Source organism: Amphiprion ocellaris, chromosome 4 (assembly GCF_022539595.1).
Source record: "Amphiprion ocellaris isolate individual 3 ecotype Okinawa chromosome 4, ASM2253959v1, whole genome shotgun sequence".
Classification (NCBI taxonomy): Eukaryota; Metazoa; Chordata; class Actinopteri; family Pomacentridae; genus Amphiprion; species Amphiprion ocellaris.
This window is the reverse complement of record NC_072769.1, coordinates 40,471,186-40,494,563: the sequence shown is the minus strand read 5'-3', so window position 1 is coordinate 40,494,563 and position 23,378 is coordinate 40,471,186. Positions and strand designations below refer to the sequence as shown.

The following is a 23,378-nucleotide window of genomic DNA, read 5'->3' as shown; positions in this document are numbered from 1 at the left end:
GGAGGCAGATCTATATTTATTTCATACAATAACATTAATTAAAAATAAAAGTTAAATACACAGACACAAAAAGCTAAACTAGCTCTATGACTCCCTGACATGCATGAATATAAATGTTTATCACGTTAAACAAATAAAACGTGATAAAACAAACAGCCCTCTCCCTGCAGACTCATACTATTGGGGGGGGGAGGGGCAGGCCGGCGCGCACTCGCCTTTCTGGCTGCGCAGGCTTCCGTAGAGTCGCTCTAGACATGGCCGCTTCCATGTGCTAACATGAGAGCAAACCGAGCACACGCCTGTAGCTGAAAATAACACACAGAACAGACCCACCTTCATTTCTGTACCAAAAAAGCCCCGAAGGACAGAAAAGCAGCGTCCGCGTAGAGAAGGCGTCACAGGTAAAGGTGAATATCTAGCAGCAGCCCTGGTAGAAGATTCAGTGTGTGAGCAGTTTATTTAACTAAACCTTGTCTGTGTCGAGCTTTGCATACACCAGGATCTGCAGCTTCTCATATAAAATCTTTGAGGTTTTATCAAACTAATCAAACACTTCTGGACCTCACTTTGAGATCTGAGAGCTTTTAATGGGTCTGATGAACAGTTTTAACATTACATCGACAATATATCGACAGAATTAACAGTGAACCATAAATAAACAAAATAATTTCAACAAAGTTTGTCTAGGATGGTTTTGAATCACAATTTTTCAACTAAAATTATATTTATTAAAAACCACAAATGTAAATCAGCTCCAAATATCGGCTATTAGTATCTCCGTTTACTAATAATTGGCATCAGCACTGAAAAAATAAATAATAATAAATAAATAATAAACCTGTAAAATAAGTAAATAAATCGGTAGATTAACCAATAAGAAAAGTAATTAATAGTAATGGACCTTGCTAGTTTCTTTGTCAACATGATCCTCCAGATATGATCCGTAGACTATACTACATAAAATACAGCCTTATATTGGACATAAATGAATCTGCAGACGTCTTCCCAGCCGATCACTGGCCTTGCCAGCGATATATCAGTATTGTTCCAAATGTTGGTTGTCATTGTTGTGGTACTGAAGTGCTAAGGATACGTTTGAGGTCATTAGAGACAGCTTGTCCACCTCAAAGCCATGCCGAGTGTTTTCTTAACTTTCAGTTTGTCCTGCTGAGTACAGGTCTTAGTCGCAATTCTGTTCAAAATCTAAGTTAAGGAATCCTGATTGAAGATGTCTATGATATATGTTATGTCAGGGTGTATTTGATCTATACACTTGCAGGAATGTTTTCTTCTGAACATGCAGTGTATTTAATGTATCCTTTTGCAGGCGGTGTACCTTTATGCTGGTGCAGACAACACGCCTGTTCCCCCTCATCATCTCCCATCACCTGCATCCTTCCTGCACCCGTTCTGTGAGGCAGACGTTTCGGTGGAGTGGTGGCAGTATTGCTGCTGCCAGCAGGGGACTGAGATCAATGGACCCAGGGGCTCCCACCACCAATGCTTCACCCACACCTGCTGAATTTTCAGCAGAAAGCACGAACCCGGCTGCGACAGACAGGATAGGCGGTCAGGAGACGACGCCTCCTGTAGGACTGTTACCTGGAGAGACGGTGGTCAGGGAGGGGAAGGCAACCATCTTGTTTCCCAGTGCCAATGAGGTGTTTTACAACCCAGTCCAGGAGTTTAACAGAGATTTAACGTGAGTATGAACTTGAGCTATAGTTGTTAATCAACAGAGTGTATACTGTAAACTAGTAAGTGTGTCAAAGGGTCTAAATAAAACTGTAACTTCTGCTAAATTGTGATCATAAGTAACAGTCACAGGATAATATGAAATGTTAAATGTTGTGTAACAATAGAGGTGTCATTTTCACCGACAGACTGTGTATATCCTGAGTGTGTTAAGATCAGCCAACCAACATGAACTATGATGTAATTTGTCACTTATGGACTGAGCTATAACTGTGTAAAAGAAGGATTGTGTGACATCATCTCTCATGGTTATACAGACTCACTTAATCAAAGAATATATCTAGTGAAGTGTTTAATCTGCATTCAGACCTGCATTACCATCCAGGTTGTGCTAGGCCTCTGTAAAAAGATGAGCTGTGCCTTATTCAAGTGAGTTAGACTCATGACCAGAGTTAAAGCAGTTTAATGTGTCATGTTTTGTTGCACCACCTAAAGCTCGCATGCCACAGAATTTACCAGCAAATCTTTTAAAAATTTTTTTTCCTTCTGTACCTCACAGTAAAATATTTATCCAGCGGCCACATGGTGGAGCCATCTGGACCGAAAACCAATCAGTTTTTTGTCTGTCCCTCATAAAACCTGACATCAAGTTTCATTAAATTCACCATTAAAGTTTGCTCAGAAATTTTGAGATTTTCCACTGACTACAAAATATTACGCAGGAATAAAAACCTGATGGCCTCAGTGGAGGTAAAAAAAGATATCCTGTTAGCGAGATAAGACATTTTCACTCAGTCTCTTGTCATATTTTTGAGTCTGCAGTCGTGTTTTGCTGTGCTGGCTCTGAGCCTCTCTCATCTGAATTGCATGATCACAGCTATGCTTCACACAGACACTCCATTACTCAGCTGCAGTGCTCTAGTCTGCTTTTAAAAAAATACTCTTCATATGCAAGATACTTCAGAGCAAGTAATGTAATGTTTGTGCTGGTCATCTCCATGTGAAAGAAAACATCTTACAACATTATAAAGCTCTGATTTCCCACTGGTATCACGTTTACCAGCAGCACAAAAAAAAACTGCAGTTCTTGTTTGCAGATGTGCCGTGATCACAGAGTTTGCCAGAGATCTGCTGGCTCAGCGTGGAGTGAAGGTGGTAGTGCCTGGGGAGAAAGAGAGGGTGGTGGTCTCTCTGTCCGAGGAGGCGAATGAGGCTGGCATACAGACGGAGGAGAAAGATGGAGTGGAGGAGTCAGCTGTAACTGCGACAGTAGGGGAGAAGTGTGAGGTATGTCAGACCGATTTTATACTGTAATTGTAAAGTGGCACATGCTGCTGCTGCAACTGCCAAAAAGAATGAATGAATTTCTTGAATGAAATTTTGTCACAAGTGCATTTATTTTTATACTGCAAATCTATATTTTCCCTAAATATTGTGGAGTAACGCAGTATGCATTGCTATGATAAAACTTAGGTGATGCTTTAAGTAAACCACAAAATAGAAATTTTATCAGTACATGAGTTTTTTTTTTCCTTTTTTGCTGATAACATGACAGTCGGAAGGGGTCATTCTACTGAAGGCTACTGGGCATCCTGATCAACAGTGGCTGAAAAGGAAAATTAACAAATGTGAAATGTTTATTTCTTGGATAAATCCAATGTTCTCAGACTCTGAGTGTGTAGCTTGAAGAGTTAGTGGTTTGATTTCCCCTGGGGCTAAAAATGTACACACTGGTTCAGGTGTAAAGCTGTCTGGATAAGGGCTTTCATCAAATGACTTATGTTAATGTTGTACAAGGTAATTTCACACTCTGGTTGCCCTAAGCTGTAGAGAGAGGTAATTGGTTCATTTTCAAAAACTTTGAGGGATTTCATTATGTTGAAATAATGTTGTTAGTGTCCAGTAAGCACATAAAATCAAACTTTTCTTTCCTTAGTTTCCTTTCCTTATTTGATTAGTGTGCTGCCATCACTAGTGACCCCAGTATGTGGGGAACAGAGCCCTCACGTTTGTAAATTCTAGTTGGACTTGTTGATTGTCCCTGCCTTCGCCCCAAGCCAGCTGCGATAGACTCCAGCCCCCCCGTGACCCTAATGAGGATTCAGCGGTGTATAGATGAGGGATGGACTTGTTGATTGTTTCTCATAAAAGAGGAAACATTCTGACAGTGATCACCTATAAAAATGTGTTGTCATGGGAATATGTACAGCTGAAGAATGACAAAAGTAAAAACCTTCTCTGTTACATTTTCTAATACAGCAGCTGGGATTTGAGCTGACAAATGAGTTTTTACACACAAAAATATTATTAATTTTTGTCCACTGCAGCTTTGTAGTTATTTTAACCTCCCAGCAGCCACCAGGTTGCATAGACACACACATAACAGTTTCAGTATCTATATCTTGCTCAGTGTAGACATATTTACTTTGATTAGATTCTCTACAGTTCAACTATTCAGGTCATTTTGTGGAAAGTCTCCAGCTCCCTTATGTTTGAGCCTAGATGTCAGGAGTTTTACACAGTTCTGGTTGGCAGCATGTTAAGGTATGTGGTGACATGAAGCATGTCGTCTTTACTGTTGCTTAAATCTGACTTCTCATAGACAAGAACAAAAGAACAACCTTTTTTGAGCAATACTTCAACTGATGCAGTTCAGATTGTGTTTTAGCCACATGCTAAACAAGCAAACTGTAGGAAACTGGAACACATTACCTTTCAAGTTAAATCTCACTGATGTATTTTGGCTTGACAGTTCTTCTGTTATAAATGTTCCATTTCGCTATGCCAAAAAATGAAGAAAAATTCCATAAAAGGGGCTGATGTCTAAAGGATAATCAGTGTTTTCATTGACATCATGGGATAAATGATGTCATATATGTGAAAGAAACCACCACGTGACTTTGCCTTCAGCTCTAAGGAGCATTTTAGCATCTTTCAGCTGTTTGTGTGGGTTTTACTCCTCACAAATGTACAGTTTTTTGAGTCTCAACATGCTTGTTTTCACATGCAGCAACCAGCTGAAGCAGAAAAAAAAAAAAAAAACAAAAAGAGAGGGAAAAGTTCCCATAAATCCATTGTGTACACTACCTGTTCAGCAACAAACAGCAGAACGGCAGCTAGTGATTAGTCAGCGAAAGCAGTTTAGCATGTTGTGGCTAAAGGGCCAGATATTTTATCAAGAGTTAGTAGAGCTCAAAATATGGCTTAAAGGAAAGTAAATGTAACATTGCTTCAAATCACGATGAATGCTGAATGTACAGAAAAGCAATTTGCTGCTAGTTAAAACATAAAGGTTGTGGTTCTGCTGCTCCCAAGATGGAAAAAAAAAACATAATTCTATCTAGTTTTAAGTTTGATGTTTGTTTCAGCATGGGCTTCGTGTCCTGGAGGGCCTGGCAGCGTCTGGTCTGCGCTCGGTCCGTTTTGCTCTGGAGGTCCCAGGTCTGCAGAGCGTCACTGCCAATGACTTCTCCACGAAGGCTGCAGCCCTGATTGGCAGAAATGCCCAGTATAACGGAGTGAGCCACATCCTGCAGGCCAGCTGCAGGGACGCCAGGTACGATTAGTCAGCGTGTTCACATAAGACCTGCCTCCGCCGCTGTTATTTATCAGCTTCACTGATTTGCTGCCCAACGTTCCTCCTCCTCCTGTATTTATCCGATGCTTCTGTAGTTTTCATTCCTCTCCAGTTTTCACCTTTGACTTCTTCTGTTCATCCCTCTGCTTCTCCTCTGATCTTTTTCATTCTTGTCTCCTTACTTTTCTGTCTTTATTACTCCTTTGCCCCTTTTGTTTCAGCTGTGTTTCTCACCTCTTTTCTCTTTGACTTTATTGTCTTCATGCATCTCTTTGTCTTTCCCCGTCAATCATTTCTCTTCTTTCTTCTCCCAACTAATCAACCTAGTATTTAATTTGACCTGTATCCCACATTTCTTTCAGTGATCTGAGAAATGAATTTGCCAAAAATAATAAAGATTTGTCTTTCTTTCTGTATTTCCAGCATGCTGATGTATGAAATGCGAGGGAAGAAGGACCGCTATGACGTCATTGATCTGGACCCCTACGGTAGCCCCGCCTCTTTCCTGGATGCTGCTGTGCAGGCTGTCAGTGAAGGAGGTGGGTCCTTCAGTCTGTCAGTCATCCCACTAACTCTTCTGCATCATGCCTTGAGTTTGAAAAGCTGCAAGTCAAAATAGCGGTTCATCAGTGTCACAGTTATGAGCGTAGTACAGACATGATTAGGTGAGCTTTAGTCCAGCTGCACTGGGTGAAGGAACAAGAGGATTATGACCCTGGTCTGCCTGAAGGTTTATGTAGGCAGTGAATCTGTGCACAAATCAGGGTAGGTCACTCTGACAAACTGCTGCAGCTTCATGTCCTGTTTGTCTGAGTTCTCCCTCAAAGCAGGTGGATCCTTCGAAATGACAGAGTTTTGATTTGTATGCATGCAAAAGCTGCAGCCAGAGGCACTGTGTTTTCAAATGGTCTGTTCTTGTGAACATGATTTTCTCTCTACACGTGGAGGGAATTTCTTCAAATTTTGCACAAACATTCACTTGGATTCAAGGATCAACTTATTCAATTTTGGTCATCAAAGGTCACTGCAGGGTCGCCTCACAAAACATGAATTTGATAAATGGTTCACTCTTAAAGAGCACCCTTTAACATTAACAAGGTTCTGCAGAGGGTTTCCAGTGTGTTTCAGTGTTGGGGAGGCTGGGGATTGAAGTGTCAGTCCTGTGATTGGTGGAGAACCACTCTACTGCCACTAAACAGCTGTATGGACTTTATTCACGAGCTTTACTCAGAAACAGAAGGACAGACTTTGACTTTATTTCACATTTGGTTGGATGCTGAATTAGTGATTCCAGTCTTGGGTGACCACCAATTAAATTAATCTAAAGTCCAGCTGCAACTTTATTGGTTGGTGGAAGAATAGGACCACGGATGGTAATTCTAGTTTTGGGTAGATTTTGGACAAACCTAAATGTGATGTTCTATTTTTTTACTGTCAAAATCATCAAAATGTGGTTCAGGCATGTCTAATTATGACCAAAAGTCTATTATACATTATTATATGTATGTGTATATAAGTATATGTATGTCTATATATATGTCCTGTCTCCTATGGATGGTCTGTCTATAAGCTGAACTATCTGTATAAATGTTTGACTTTGTGTTTTTTGTTTTATTTTTTTATGGTTTCATGTGACATTCATGACTGTTATCTACTTTCTGTGAGCCAACTTTAAGGAAGTGTATTCAGTTGCATTTTATCTTTCAAAAATTGGCATAAAATCAACTTGACAGTTGGATCAGAAGTAGGTCAGATATTGTTCTTATTTATTTTTTATCCTATTGTGTCTCAAAATGAATTCACTTGAGTGGGACAAAACAAAGAGTGCTCTTTATTCTTGAAAGCCCACTTTGAAACCAAATGAAACAGACTAATTTGACAAACATAATTTATTGTGTCCAACTCGAGGGTTAAAACACAGAGTTACTTTACTGTACTGCCTGACTGAGGTGTGAAAGGAAGTCTTTGGTATTTCCTGCGATTCTCTTCTGTTGCCCTTGCTGACTGTCTCACTCTGTCTGTCTTGTTCAGGGCTGCTGTGTATAACGTGTACAGACATGGCGGTGATGGCAGGAAACAGTGGAGAGACCTGCTACAGCAAATATGGTTCGGTTTCCATCAAAGCCAAATACTGTCATGAAATGGTGAGATCACGCACTCTTAAAAATGTGAAAATGCACATGCAGTACATGTAGAGACATGTGAGAACTTCCACACCCATAGTGTCTTCATCCTGAATGTGTGAATGCGTACAGCATGTGTGTGAGTTTGACAGTAAAGGTCGTAATGGAATCTGGCCTGAGGCTACAGTTTGATCAAGTAGAAAAATCTTCCAAACTCAAGACATTTTGATGCTCATGTCATTTTTAAAGTAGTAATTGTTAAGATTTCAGTGCTATTTATATTGGTGACACCAGTTTTCCTGGTGATACAGTAACAGGAAGGGTGGTTTGCTGCTGCTACAGCACGTGCGGCGCATCTGGTTTGTCAGAAAAACAACAATAAAGCAACTGTTGCTATTGTATACAATGCAACCAAGCAAGCCCTTAATCTATTATTGGCCTTTTTTGATCATCTGAAGAATTTTCATGACCTGAATTTGTGCTGGTGAAAATAATTTTGAACACAGAAATGGGACACAGTAATGTAACACTGGATTAAATACATGTGTTTCCTGTGTGAGAGTGGCAGACTGAAACAGTAATAATGAAAACCAGGATGAAGAGAGGCGATTACACAATCTAAATACATTGAACAGCTGTAGCTATACAGGTGTTGACTATGAATAGCAGCAGAAAGTACATTTGGTTTCATGAAAAGAAGGGCAACATTCATGAAAGTCAAATGAACCTTTCCTTCAGCATATCTGACTCTTCGCATACTTTTAATTCACAATCTTCTCTTAGTTCTACTAAAGGATCCAACTTTCTGTTTCACAGATTTTCACATCAAGATAAATAGTGAACGTGTGTGTTTTCCCACCGTTGTAGGCTCTTCGTATTATCCTCCACAGCGTGGACCAGCGGGCAGGCGTGTACCAGCGATACATTCAGCCCCTGCTGTCCGTCAGTGTTGACTTTTACATTCGGGTCTTTGTACGTGTGTTCACAGGACAGGCTACAGTCAAAAACTCAGCCAGGTGCTCTCACACACACACACACGCACGTACGCACGCACGTACGCACACACATACTGTCTTCTAACAAAGGCTGATGTACTGTATGATGAAAGATGAATGATCCTGAAACTGGGTCACTGCAGCAACAAATTCTTAAAGTAATGTCAGCTGCAGAACTTGGTGAGATAAAGGAATGAAAGGAAATATAAAAAAAATAAAGATTCAGGGATGTATATAAATGTAATGTTATTACTCTTTAGAATCTATCCTTTTTCCTCGGCTTATGTTGCAGTAAACAGGCCCTGGTGTACAACTGTGTCGGCTGTGGCTCTTTCCACTTGCAGAGAATGGGCAGGAGAACAAGCAATGGAAAACAGTAAGACAGTCCAGATTGTGCTGCCGGGTCTTGTGGTGTTTAGTATGTGATGGTTAAATCAAGGTGCACTTATTAACAAACTCTCCTGCAGCAGAAAGTCTTCATGCTCTGTACCACATGATGACGTTGACATGTCAGCTCTGAGATGTTTCTGGGGGACAACAGCAGGATTTAGAAGCAGACAGAAAGAACGGGTTTTCTGTTGAACTGCTACTTTTTTAATCGCTTAAATCGTAAAGGTGTCCTGCAGTGGAGTACAAAGTAGAAAGGCTTATTGCCACTAAGTGAGGAGCTGTCGATTCAATCATTTGGCCAAATAAAATTAAAGTTTTATCAGTGAATGTCTCGCTGTTAAATGTAAAAGAATTTCTTAAAAGTGTTTTGACACCTCCAGGTATTTTTGCTGAGGTATTTCTTCTGATCTTATAGGCTTTTGCCTCACTATGTGTTACGGCTGCAGCTAACGATTATTTTTAGATCATTTTCTTGATCGATGGATTCGTTTTTTGGTCTGGACAAATGTCTTGTTTTGTCAGCAACCCAAATAAATTCACGGTTGAAAGAGGACACAAACCAGAAAATATAAAATTTGAAAAAGCTGCAATCAGAAAATTTAGATATTTATTTTTTAAAAAGTCCCTCAAGCCATTTCATCTATTATTAATGTAGTTGGCGACTGATTTAATAGTTGACAGCCAATCAGTTAATCATTGCAGCTGTATTTGTGGATGAAGCTGAGATTTGTCTGATTTCAGTATGAAGTATTCTGCTGCCACAGGACCTCCAACTGGACCAGAGTGTGAACACTGTGGACAGAGACATCAGGTGACACAGACACACCTCCTTAGTGTTTGCAGTTATGTGTTCATAGGCATATATGCAAAATGAGCCTGCTTAGTTTACTGATTATATTTTTTAAAGATTTCTTTAGTGTATCCAACTTTATTGTCAGGATTTTCTGTTTTTGCACAGTAAGAATACTCACTTTAGATTTCTGCTATTGCCTGATGTGAGGTTTGTGAGAAGTTGTCTCCTTGCTGGTGGTTTTAACTGTAAACGCTGAAACCTGTGTGTCCTCTGTGTAGCTGGGTGGTCCTATCTGGGCAGAGCCCATCCACGACTTGGCGTTTGTCCAGAAGGTTTTGTCTGGCGTGTCAGGGAACCCTTCCAGATTTGGGACATCTAAACGGATTGAGGGCGTGCTCAGCATGGTGACGGAGGTATTCATTTACATTTTATAAATGCTCTCATCATACAGACTTGTGTCATCATCAGGTATTGTGGTGTGGGTGTGGTTAGGTTCATCAGGCGGCTTTACATTGTGTGAGATATATCCGGTTTTAAAAATACTGTGATCATAATCCTCCCTGACTGGCAGGTTCAGCTGCTGTTTCCTGCTCGACAATGAATCATTACCTTTGATGTGTTGTTTGTTTCAGGAGTTGGAAGATGCTCCTCTTTATTACACCGTGGACAGTCTGAGCAGCACAGTACACTGTAATACTCCACCCCTGCTCCAGTTTAGGTACACACACACACACACACACACACACACACACACACACACACACACACACACACACACACACACACACACACACACACACACACACACACACACACACACAGCTGCCATCACTTCTGAGCAAGTACGTCTACTTATATTCATTTCCTGGAGACTTACTCTAACCATAACTACTTGCCTAATCTGAACCACAAAATATACCAGACTCTAAACATAGTTTTCATACTGAAATGTAATGATTTACGGTATGGAGGTTTGCTTTTTGTCTGCATTAAGACTGTGTAAACCAGGGCTGTCAAAGTCATCTTAGTCCAGGTTCCACATTCAGCAAAATTTGATCTCCAGTGGGCCGGACAAGTAAAACCACAGCATAATAACCTATAAATAACCACAACTCCTAATGTTTCCTTTGTTTTAGTGCAACAAAAGTACATTCTGAAAATGTTCACGTTTAAGGATTTATATTTTTACAAAACATCATGAACAAACTGACATTTCTTAAGAAAAATAAGTTCAATTTCAACAATATTGTGTCTCAGTTTATCATTTCCACATTACAACTTCAAGATCACAGAGTGTCTACAAAGGAACACAACATTTAGTCACAGCTATCTGGAACTAAACGATATAGTATTTTTCTTAATGATCAAAATGACAAAAGTCAGACAAAAAACAACAAAAACAAGACAAAATATTACAACAAATGAAACACAAAATGGCAAAAAATGAGACAAACGACACGAAACGACAAAAAATTGGACAAAAAAGTTACAAAGCGGCAAAAAAATGGACAAATGACAAAAACAAGACAAAAAAATTACACAAATGACACAAACGAGAAACAAAATGACAAAAACGTGAGACAAACAACAAAAGTCAGATAAAAAAAGACAAAAAACAACAAGACAAAATATTACAAAAATGAGACACAAAACGACAAAAGAACAATGATCAATCCAGTATTTTACTTAATGATCCAAAAAACTTTTCATGGTCTAGAAGTTACCAAGTAGAGCATAGAATGAAATAAAGCAGTTTTATACTAATCAGCTAGGCTAAGTTTGTTCAGTTGTTGTTTCAGCATGTGTCAGCAGTGTAGCCCATGTTATAATTCTAATACAGTCTTTTTTAAACTTGTCTATACTCTGAGGTTTGCCCTACATTTGTCTCAAACTGAATCGGCTTATCTTGCCTCTTATTTTGCCTGCAGATCGGCTCTCCTTCATGCTGGTCACAGGGTTTCCCTCTCTCACGCCTGTAAGAACGCCATCAAGACAGACGCTCCTCCTGCAGCCGTTTGGGATATCGTACGATGCTGGGTAAACATTACGATGAAAACATTTAGTTATTTTTAATATTAATCAACATACTGCATTTAATAGTTTGTCTTAAAAGTGTTGAGACAAACTGCTTTCTAGAATCATGCAAGACATTTACACTCACATGTATGTCTGATTGGTCCTCTGCTGTAGGAGCAGGCCAATCCTGTGAAGAGGGAGAAACTGTCACCGACTAGCCCTGCTTTCAAGATCCTCTCCACCAAACCCAGGTGAGACTAGTTCAGCTGGTTGATTAATGACCATTCAGAAGGTCTATGTTGTCAGTTTATTGATGCTTAATGGTGCGAAATGCAACATTTTTAACACAAATATAGCATTATTACAGCAGCAAACAGCTATACAAAGATTTAGTGTATTAATATCATCCTTGGAGACGCTCCTTCTGGGTGTGTTGTAATCAGAGTTTTCCATTTCTTTGGTTTTGGTTTGGTCATGTGTTTGTGTTGGTGCATGTGAGTCCCCTCCTTTGAAACTATTGGCCCTCCCTGTCCTCATAAACAAACCAAGACCTTCAACACCATGTTGGAACAGGAAAAAGGCAGCCCAGCATTCAGCCTAGTTCCACCAAGACAACAAAGACTTTAAAAACAAAGTATTTTATTCATGTTATTTACCTAATTTACATGCACTCGTTTCGCTTCAGCTCAGTGTGAGAGTTTTGAGACTTCGACCTGTCCTCAGTTCCCGTCTGGTCCGACAGACAGCTGTAACGAAGTTGACAACAACTTATTGCAGCACTTCAAAGTACAGGGTGTCCATAAAGTCTCTTTACAGTTTTAAGAATTTATTACAAAGGCAGTTGACAAGATATCTTAAGCAGATTTGTTTTATTGTAATCAGTGGTTGTCAAAGTTTTTTCTACGTCATTTAAAACACCTCCATATGGGCACCATTAGTTGCATGAAGCACATCAAGACAGTACTTGATTTCTTGCTGTGTTCACTGTAGCATAGCCTCATCAATGGTGGCCATGGCATCAGAAATCTTTTGCTTCAAGTCAGTAATGTCCCATATCTTTGTTCAATACACAATATCTTTAACATAACCCCACAGAAGGAAGTCCAAGGGAGTGATATCTGGTGAACGAGCAAAGGATTGTCTTACACGATCAATGTTTTCTTCAGATGTTCTTGGTCACCCACTCCTCCCTTTATCCAACACTATCCCTGTCTCCATAAATCTCTTGTGCCATGCACGAATTGAAGGACATGATGGTGGATCTCTTCCATACGGAGTTCTGTAGTTTCACTGAGTCTGCACATCTGATTTTGTCTCAATAAACCATGGCACACAATGTGCCTTCTCTTGAGGAGTAGCCATTTGTTAGGGTTTCGTTTAACAGCACCTCTTTCACCAACAGGATACCTGAAACGCACATTTCAATGTGATTACAAACTTTAGTAAACACTTATTAAAATAAAACAAATCTGGCTAAGATATCAGCTGCCTTTGTAATAAATTCTTAAAATTGTAAAGAGACTTTATGGACAGTCTGTATTTCACAAAGCTAGCATAAGCTAATGATTGTGGCTAGAAATTTTTTTTGTTGGCTCTCATGTAACCAACCTTTTTAGTCATAAATGAAGGTGAACAGAGGAGGAAGGTGTCGCCGATGTTTGTTTTATTTTTCTTGCTGAAGCTCTCGTGACTTCCAGTGGTTCTGAAAGGTTGCACAGAGAACCTTTCAGGAGATGATTGATTCTGCTGTTTTTTATTACCTGCAAATTTGTAATACTGATCCAGCCAGCACCAGGATTTTCTTTTTCAGCAACTTTATTTATGACAGTTTCTCATTAAAGCACATTTAATGTGTGGTTATCCGGATTGTCTTTGTAGCCTGGAGGCCTGTTTCACTGTGAGGGAAGACGCCAACCCTCAGTCCCGTAAACGCCATCTGACACGGTTCCAGGAGAATCCTCAGGCCTTCTGGGGACCCAAAGCTCGTGCCAAAGTTGGGTAAGTATTACAACCTCCACAGACTGCACAGTTAAGTGTTAGCTCATAGTTAAGACACAGTTTTTAATGTGTTGAAATGGGACCTGAGCTGTAATAGCTGACAAGTGTCTGACCCCTTTGAAAGCTGGTAGGAATTAACAACAAAGCTTCAACTCATCTGCAAGCTTTGTTTGAACATGAATAATAGTTACAGGATAAACATTTGCACGAAAATAGTTTTAAAAATTCTGAACCAAAAGCATTACAATTTAGAGAAGCTAAAGTGAACAGAAATGTATTTCACCATTGTCTAATTACGGTATCTAAATGTAGAAAAAAAATATCTAATTTAAAGGTACTAAGGAATTCAAAGGATTAAAACTTCTTATGATTTTCATTTTGGAGATCAAAGCTTCCATTGCATGTGCTGCTCTTTACTCAATCCAATCTCTCACCTATCCTATCTACTACTACATTTTTGTTCTCTCCTCCAGTGGTGGCATCTCCACTGACCTGCAAGACAAGAGGAAGAAGTGTCAGAACAAGAGAAAGAACCAGATCGCAGACTCCTCGCAGCTCAAGAGCTTTCCGTGCAAGAAGTTCAGACAGGTCAGATTTATCATCCACAAAGCAGCCTCACTGAGTTAGGACAGGCAACAATACATTATTAAAGAAAAAATAATCTGAATAAATCAAACCTCGAAACATCTTTTAAAGGTGACATCTCACAGCACATAAAAGCAAACTGCTAATTACTCTGATGGTGTAGATTATGTGTTTCTGTAGGTGGAACTCTGTTAATTATTGGGCCTCTCTACAAAAGGTTTATTTTCTTGTTAAAAAGAAAAACAAACAACCTGCCTGTTTTCTTTCTGAGAAAACCATTTCTTTCCCCTAAAAACCACCCACCTGACTCATTTCTTTTCCTAGAACATCCGTGGAAGGCCCATGAATAATTTGCCTATGGCTTTATAACTGAAATGATTGCTTTTGTATTGGCAGGTAAAACTGCCCCGCTGCCTAAAGACATCCTCACACAGACCCTAATGACACAAGTTCATTAATGAGTCTGAATTATTCAGTAGTTCTCACCGCTGTCCTTAGGGAAAGTAACATCTGCTTACCTGGTGCATTGTTAAGAGCCATTCTCATGAATTGGTTGTTGGATGAATCAGCATTTCTTTTCTGTATCAGTGATGAAACTTTACAAAAAAAGGGAAACTGTGCATGGTTTACCATAGGCTGTAAGAAAGATGGATGCTGGGTGACATCTCAGAAGATTTGTTCATTTTCACACAAGGTCTGTGGTTAAGTGTGACACTCAGGATGCTAGTCTGGGCTTGAAAAATGCTTGAGACGAATTGTACTTCCGGCCAGAATTGAACTGCTGACTGCTGTTGTAGGCGATCAGAATGTTCCAGTTAGCTTTTATGAGCTGAAAGCACATCGTGGAAGGGCAAAAGTTCAAAAATGAAAATACAGACAACACCCAAAAGCAAGTTCACAGCACTTTAAATGTACACACCACTGTGGATTCACATTGCTGTGCCTCTATCCATGGTGGTCACCTTACTGTTTGTTAGAATATAAGTCATTAAAAAGCCTAAATGTCAACAGAAAGTTATATCATTACTATATGAAATTAAATTATACCAATCAGTATTATTTTCATTTTATTTAGATTTTTCCAAATTATTTTGCAAAATGACAATTTGTGGTTAAAAAAGGAAAAGGAACTAAGTAAAAAATAAATAAAAGAATAGAATTAATTAAAAAAAACAAGTAGGTTAACTTTCCTTCAGTTTCAGTCCTGAGTCCTAGCTAATGCAGTGTAGCTGTCATCACAATCAAGTATTCAATTTAAGTTCATTTAATTACTTTTTGGATTAAAAATAGGAATGATTTAGTTAATCTATTTTTTTTTGCTTATAAATAAGTTTATAAAGATTAAAACATACAAAGTTGAACATATTCTGAAAATGGAACCTCTCTTGTGGAACTAATGTTGTTGCGCTGTTGTAGTCAGGTAGATTATTGAGAGACACATATCAATCGCCACATGGAGCAGTGTACCTGTCATTGTAATGAATGAATGAGAAGACGGAGGAGGAATGCAGTGTTTTCGGTTGGAGGTTTCTCCCCAAAAGTTTATGCGGCCAATGAGGTAAAAAACTTGTGTTTATTTTTTCATTGTGCTGTTGTTTGTGTTTATTGTGCATTTCTTTAATTGTTATTGTAAATTTGTACTTGGACTTATATGTTGTATATTTATTTAGTTCTCACGGCATCGACACTTCGGCATGACGTCGGAAATGTCTGTAGAAAAGAACACCTTGTTGTCCGTGTTTAAACTGGAGGGGAGCTACACGCAGTGTGTTTCTTCAACCATATTCGAGCTTTTCCAGACGTCCTCCACGGTGTGTGGATGTTACAGTCAAGGCATGTTCTTGGCGTGTAAAGGCTGAGTTGGGCGTTTCCAAAATGATGACATAATCAGCTCAGATCTGACTTGAGGGTTGTGTGCGATCACAGTGTAGCTGAATTCACAGCAGGTTTTGGTCATTAATCTGGATTTCTGTTGATTTAGTCATCATTCTAATTATGAAATAACGTTACTGCAGCATGGTGGTGTGGCTGTTTTTTAGGCTTTATGGGCTGTAAATGAGTCTAGTTGTTTGGTTGTCTGACACGATAAGCAGAAAAATATGTAAATGAGAGCAACTATATTGTGAATTTGCCTGCATAATTACACTGTGGAAGTGGTTAGACAGCAGGAGGAGACTGGACAGAGATGCAGTGGTCTGTCATTCACTGTAACAGACTAAGACGGTGATTGTATCTGGAACTTCTTCTGTGATCATGCATTCCTGGCCTCAAAATAGCAACTTATTTAGCACAGCTGTCAATAACTTGTATTGATGTGGATTTTGTCAGACGGTTTGGTTAGCCTGGGCTGTCTGTCTCACCAGATGTTGGCTGCAATCTTTTTGCTGTTTGCCAGCTGGGAAGAGGGTGAAGAAAAGACATGTAGCTGTTTTCATGTTGCTAGGGCAAGATCTGGAAATGCACATGGAAAAAGTAAGTGAACCCCTGGAATTGATAACCAGTTGGAGCTCCTTTGGCAGCCAAAACATTCAGCATTTCCTGTAACTGTGGCTCAGACCTGCAGAGCATTCAGGAGGAATTCTGGACCATTCTTCCTCACAGAACTCAGCCACATTATCAGGATTTCTCGCTTGAGGTCATCTGTATTGATTGGAATCCCTCCAAAAGCCGTTATAGTGGATTTACTCTGATGTTAAGGGTCATTGTCCTGCTGGATTACTCAAAGCCCCTGACATGATCCTGTCAGATAACCTTGACAAACCTGGACATTCATTTGCCCTCTGATGCTGGTGAGCTGTCCAGGCCAGGATTCTGCAAAGAGACCTTAAATCCTGTTGCTGCCTCCACCATACTTTACTATCAGAATGATGAATTGTAGCCTGAAGGTGCAAGATGCTAGACATTGAATATAAACTGAATAGAAATTTTGGCAGCTTGTTCAGCCACCCATGCATGTGAATCCCTCCCTTTGAAGCTTATTTGCCCTTCCTGCATTTATAAGCAGACCAAGAGTTTTAACATTTTAAAGACAAAACATTTTATTTGTATTACTTACTCCTCTGCTCATCCTCTTTGTGTCTTATGCTCTGGTCTTTGTGTGTCTGTTTCCACACACAGGTTTACTTTGAATCGTTGGACTATAGAAACACACAGATCTCACTTTATTTTGAATTTATCTATTAATGCAGTGCAGACAGCAGCTGGTTTCAGCAATAAAAAAAGAAAAAAATTCACCCCCATTATATTCTAACTGAATGTTAATGCTCCACTATATATGTATGTATGTATGTATGTATGTATGTATGTATGTATGTATGTATGTATGTATGTATGTATGTATGTATGTATGTATGTATGTATGTATGTATGTATGTATGTATGTATGTATGTATGTATGTATGTATGTATGTATGTATGTATGTATGTATGTATGTATGTATGTATGTATGTATGTATGTAGTGGACCATTAACTATATAGTCTGTATCATTGCCAGATAGCGGCATGGCGTCACTGTAACCATGACAAGTGAACACGCTGCCTGCTGACGATCACATGAAATCTACCACTGAGGACTTATCAGGACTTATCCATCAGAAATGATCCAAGGAACAACTGACTAAATTGTGGGGGTGTTTCTGAGTCCCATCTATTCCCGCCACCCGCTACATATTTAGGTCAAGCGATTTGGTATCCGTACATAACGTGCACATGCAGAACACACGTCTGTACTCAGCGCAACATCATTTTGTTTGTGGGTACATCTATATCAAATGACCACCTTCTATGTTGCCATGATTTCTGATCATCAATAACTAATAAACAAATGCTGCATTTCTGACAATGCTATATGGAGGAATGAGCAGCCTTGGAGGAGAACTGCGCTCTCTGAGTGCTTTTCTGGTTATTTCCTTTGACAGAGGGACTGCGATAAAATGCTGGTATTTTGTGGAAAAGATCTAATTTCCTGCATGTTTAACATTTTGAATTCTCTTGACATGTTAAGAGTACAACACAGTGCATGAGTAGAAACCCAGCTTCTGTTCCTGCAGTTTAATACAGCTGATTAAATTTTGGCAGGTGAGGATCATTGAAGCACATCAGGTTTTTTATGATAGTGTTGGCTCCCACCAGTCTCAGAGAATTACGTTTACCTAAATACTTATTACACGTTTAAATTCTTCATGTCCTGGGTGGGAAATGAGACATCAGCCACATGCTGGTGAATTAGTTTCCTCCATCAGCTGCTTTGGCACATTGCCAATCACTCCTGGTTTGTGTCCAGAGAATGCTTTCACCAGCTGCAGTCAAAACGTTCCTTCAGCTGTTTTAGACGTTGCAAAACATCATCAGTCCACCAGCCGGTCTGAGTTCTGTTATTTATGTGATTGTTGTGTCTGCCTTTTTCAGGGAACATGTACACATGGAGACAAATGCTGCTACTCCCATGATCTGGAGCAGCCAGATGAAGAGAAGATGGAATGATTCTACATTGTTATGTTCTGTTTTTGTTTATCAATAATTTTTTTTCTGGGGTTCGAATGGCCTGGTGCAGCCTGGACTTAGTGAGAAAGTTAGAATGATGTGCTGCAATCACATCATATTCAGTTGAGAACAGCCGAAAAACTTGTAAATGTACAAAATGTTTCCATTATTCGTTTTTGAAATTTAAAAAAACTATGGTCAACATGTATTACACATCAGTAAAGTTCTCGATATGATTTAAAATACTTTTTGTCAGTTTTTTTTTTAATGTACAGCAGATCATCGTTTTTAAACCCCATGGGGAGATAATGCAGCAGCATGTTCACAGGCTGAGTGTCAGGTGGGTTAATGTCTTCAAAAAGGTTCTTTTCATAAAATCTGTCATGTTTTTTATACTGAGTTTAGCCTCTTAACCTCCTTCCTTTTAATGGAACTTTTGTAGCTGACCTGCCCAAATGGAAGCGCTAAGAACAGAACAACGTGCACTGTACAGTGTACCACACAATTATTACTCCACCAAGAAACGGCGGAGTTATGTGACGATCGACGTACATATGTCTGTAAATCTGTCTGTCTGTGTGGAACGTTACTCAAAAACGGGCTGACGGGTTTGGATGAAATTTTCAGAGAAGGTCAGAAATGACACAAGGACCACCTCATTAAATTTTCACATTGATGCGGCTTATAGTCTGGATACACGGCTTTGTTAAGGATTTCCCATTGCCAGATATAGCTGCAGGCACAGTGTAGCTGTAACCATGACAACAAGTGAACACTGTGTCAGGTACCTGCTGATGATCACATGATTGATCCTACTACAAAATGACTGATTTATCAGTTGGAAATCATACAAGGAACACACGATTAAACTGTGGGCTGTTTCTGAGTCCCGCTACATATTTAGGTCATGTATGCAGAAAACCCCAGCCAGACAATTGTGAAGGGTCCGTGTATATTTTGGTAATTGGATTTTCCGTTCTGTAACGGGTATTGAAAAACAAAAAACAAGTGGTTATTTGATTTTCGTTTTAAAATACAAAAATTAAAACTGAAAAACAAGGCGTTTTTCTTTTTCATGATCAAAAAGGGATATACGAAATTTTAAAAATGCTTTGATTTTCATTTTATATTTAGAATAACAAAAAAGTAAAATCAGTGAGAGACAGAAACGAAAAAAGGTCCGTTTTTTATTTTCTGAGACCGGAAGTGGTCATCAGCAAGTGTAGAGCCAAACAGAGCATGGTGCATAGACTGGATATAATTTTTTTCGTTAGTTTTCATGGTCAAAATGAGAGATCAGGTGGTCGATCTTAAAATAAATCAAGATTGAATTTTTTATAGAGCCTTAAAGTTTTGCGAAGCCAGGGGGCGGGGCTACTTGATTGACAATCCGGTCTGGAATGATTGACAGGTCCTATGGAGAAGGCAGCAGAGACTCTGCTCTCCTCGTTTGGATTAATTCTGATACAATAACTGTTAGTTTATTTTACTAATTTATCGGTGGAGCAGCAGAACCTTTTCCACAGACAGTTTTCCTGCCCGTTGGCTTGTTTTAACCAGTTTTCTGCCTTCAGCTGATTCTACCAGCAGACACTGAAAGGACTCTGATAGTTCCGTAAGTGTTTATTTTCGTATCGGTGCCGCTTTTAATGCACTTTATATGCAGCTTTAGTGTCAGATATAATGTGTGCCCTGCAGTCCAGATGTTGGTGGAGTTTATTTCTGTGTGTGTTGACCAGAGAAGAGAGTTAGCATCCAGTGAATATTAGCTTTAATGTGAATTAGTGATGCTAACCGAGCTAGCTGACCAGTCCTGATTAGCAGCTAAATGTAGCATCAAGCTAACGATGTTTGTGTTGTTTCCTGTCAGCAGCTGAAGTGTGTTGTGTTCCTGTAATGTGGTTCATTAAGTTCATAGAACTGTGGCTGGTTAATGTAATGTTCAGGAAACTTAAATGTGATGAAAACAGTAACGTTAATGTTCTAGTTTTCAGTAATCAGCTTTAATTTGACACTGAAACAGACTCTGATAGTTTTAAATGACATCAGTTTCATTAATTTGTTGAAAATTGTCTCATTTGTTGTTATGATGTTGCTGCTCATTCATTAAAACCAGATGATCCGTGTTGAAGACACGTTTAGTTCTAGTATCAGAAGTACAAGAAGGAAAATGGAAGTTTAGTTCTGCTACGTCAAAGATTTCAGGAATAAAATAACTAAATGAGTCTTTATGCCTCAAACTTTATTTTACAATCATGAAATAATGAAACAGTCACAGATAATAAAAATATAAATAGCAGAGAAAACCTGAGAGAATAATTTCCTGAAAAGTCTGTGAAGGAAAAGCAGCTTTTTATCCTGAAAGATCAGAATCAGCTCCAACATCTGCATCTGACAGCATCAAGTCAACCAGAAAGAAAAGGAAAAAGAAAATGACTTCTTTCTGATCACATCTGTTCCGCTGCTCACAGGCTGCTGCTGCTCACATTCTTCACATTTATAGTCCACTATTAAAAGTTCAGCAGACAGGTGCTCTGCTTTGGAGTGTGACGATGTCCTCGGTGATGTGGAGAATGAAGTTTCCGTTTCACCCACAGCGTGCTTTAGGGTCGGACTTGATGTTTGAAATACTGACCAACAGCTCAGATTTAACTGTCTGTAGTTCTGTTTTGATGGATGTTAAACTTTCACTCAAAGCCGCCAGGAGCTGGGTCTTTAAAATAACTGCTGTCTCGTTACAGAGTGAAAGTAGCAGTTCATCCTGAAGGTCAGAGATTGCAGCATCTGAGGGCCTCTTCAAAAGAAGACGTAGTTGATGACGGCGTTCTGGAGCAGGACCAGAAAGACCACGACCAAGCAGCCTTGAGATCTTAGGCAGCGTCTCCCTCAGGTGGGTGTCAACGGTGTTCATGGTCAGGTCTGTGGTAATCCCATCACAAAACAAAACAGAAAATAATCTAGATTATAAATCAACATGTAACGAAAGCACTCTGTATAGCGCCATAGTATAGGATGTAGTTCAGAAAATGTCAACGTATAGTATGCTTTTCAGGAATAACATAGTATGGCCTGTAGTTCATAGTATAGCATGTCAGCAAAAAAAAAAATCCATAGTTTATTATGTGGTTCAACAAGCGCAAAATGATAAGATGTTGCCTAAAATTGTCATGTATGATGTGTGGTTCAAAAATGTCATAGTGCAGTATATTGTCAAAATAGTATGTTATTCAAGAAAACATCAGAGTATAATATGTCGTCTAAAAAATGCCATAGAATAATATTTCATTGCACAAGTAAACATATAGTCATTTTAAAACTGTTTAAATTCTTATATGTTGCTAAAAAAAACAACAAAAAACTAAAACAAAAAAAAATCTCATAGTAATATATAAATTAAAAAAGCCTATAGTATAGCATGTCGCTCTAAAAACGTCATAGTATAGCCTTTAGTCCACAGCTGTCAGTAGGTGAGGAGCAACACAAAAACAGTCCAAACGCTGGTTTCCAGAGGGTCAGACGAGTATTTATTTGAAAGAGTAAGTTTACAACAACACAACATGTGAGGGGTTTAAAAGCCAATGGGTGTTAGTAAAATAAAAATAAATAAACAGAACTAAAAGTGAACTTCACATTGACATTGATGGGCATTCCAACCAGGAACAAAGTAAAAGATAATCAATAGGAAAAAAAACTCTTCCTGTTCACCTCTTAAAACTCAAAAACACACTGCAGTAGCATCCTAAACTAAAACTACCAATGGGTTCCCTGTTTTCCTTTGTGAACAATTCAAAGGTTCCTCTCTATCTCCCCACACATCCACCAACCACTGGAACACATCTCCAAAGTTCTGCTGGACCAGCTCAGCTTCACCTCAGAAGAAGTGCCGCCACCTGCCAGATGAAGGTGCCTTTTGAGAGGCAGCTGGCATCGTGATTGGACTGTACTGTGGTCTGTTCCAATCCAGCTTCAGCTCCAGAGACGGCAGGCGGGACGAGTCAACAGAGGCCTGGTGGACGAAGGCATGCAGCTGAGTACAATCCAGAAAACAACAGAGGAGGAGTGCAGCAGCCCAGAGCCAGAACAACCAGAGTAGCATCGTATGTCTCTTAGAAAACATCATAGTAGAGCCTTTGGTATGAAAAAACACCATCATATACATCGTATATTGTACAAATAACAAGTCAAAGGAAAGAGACATACATTGTAGAATTGTAGTAATTGTGGGCTGACTGATTTACTGATTAGCAGTATTTTATTTTTTAACGATTTACAGTAATAAATACATTTAAAAATGGTGCTACTTTGGCTCTGAACCTTTATCTACCTGTGGTCGCTCTGTCTTCTGGAGTGATTTGATTGGTTATACGTCACGAATAAAACTCCTTTAACTTAACATCTGTAAACAAAACAAAAACGTATCAACAAAATTTTCTGCTAGAGTTTGTGTTCTTCTAAGTTTATCGCCAAGATTTTAAATACTTTCATTTACTGCAAATGAATATCTACTCCAAATGTCTCACTAATAATCATTATCAGCCTTAAAAACCCACAAAACACCCCTCTATACTCAGCCACACTTAGTACAGTCCGGTTCCCCCTTCTATAAATCTGCTTGGAATCGTCCACTTCCTGTTTGTCAAAGTGGCCTTCTACCTGGACAGGTTTTGTTGGAGCTCATGCAACAAACATTTTGGGTAACTGCACTTTAATATGGATGGATAA

At 39.2% G+C, this 23,378-nt stretch overlaps 1 protein-coding gene across 3 annotated transcripts; it reads left to right on the top strand.

The window, feature by feature from the left end:
• The first annotated feature begins 241 nt into the window (after window positions 1–241).
• Window positions 242–22,953, top strand: trmt1 (tRNA methyltransferase 1). 3 transcript variants are annotated; one of them, XR_008601488.1, is made up of 17 exons: window positions 247–407; window positions 1,328–1,702; window positions 2,793–2,982; window positions 5,064–5,251; window positions 5,696–5,811; window positions 7,304–7,416; window positions 8,263–8,411; window positions 8,683–8,766; window positions 9,522–9,591; window positions 9,852–9,986; window positions 10,206–10,291; window positions 11,502–11,610; window positions 11,764–11,840; window positions 13,468–13,587; window positions 14,061–14,175; window positions 21,398–21,546; window positions 22,449–22,953. XR_008601488.1 is itself a non-coding variant. In XM_023270967.3 (16 exons), the coding sequence occupies exons 2-16, from the start codon at window positions 1,341–1,343 to the stop codon at window positions 18,654–18,656; spliced, it is 1,989 nt and encodes a 662-aa protein (XP_023126735.1). In that variant the 5' UTR covers window positions 242–401; window positions 1,328–1,340; the 3' UTR covers window positions 18,657–18,899. The 3 variants fall into 3 exon arrangements, 2 of the variants coding, with proteins under 2 accessions (XP_023126735.1, XP_023126734.1); XM_023270967.3 differs by lacking the exons at window positions 21,398–21,546; window positions 22,449–22,953 and adding an exon at window positions 18,582–18,899 and having other exon boundaries at window positions 242–401; XM_023270966.3 differs by lacking the exons at window positions 21,398–21,546; window positions 22,449–22,953 and adding an exon at window positions 18,582–18,899.
• Window positions 22,954–23,378: the final 425 nt, after the last annotated feature.

What these genes read in the sequence shown, in the direction of transcription:
- trmt1 (XM_023270967.3), top strand. Translation starts at nt 1,341, where the DNA reads ATGCTGGTGCAGACAACACGCCTGTTCCCCCTCATCATCTCCCATCAC. An exon ending in AGAACAAGCAATGGAAAACA is followed by an intron (nt 8,767 to 9,521) that starts GTAAGACAGTCC and finishes GTCTGATTTCAG; the next exon opens with TATGAAGTATTCTGCTGCCA. An exon ending in GGGATATCGTACGATGCTGG is followed by an intron (nt 11,611 to 11,763) that starts GTAAACATTACG and finishes CCTCTGCTGTAG; the next exon opens with GAGCAGGCCAATCCTGTGAA.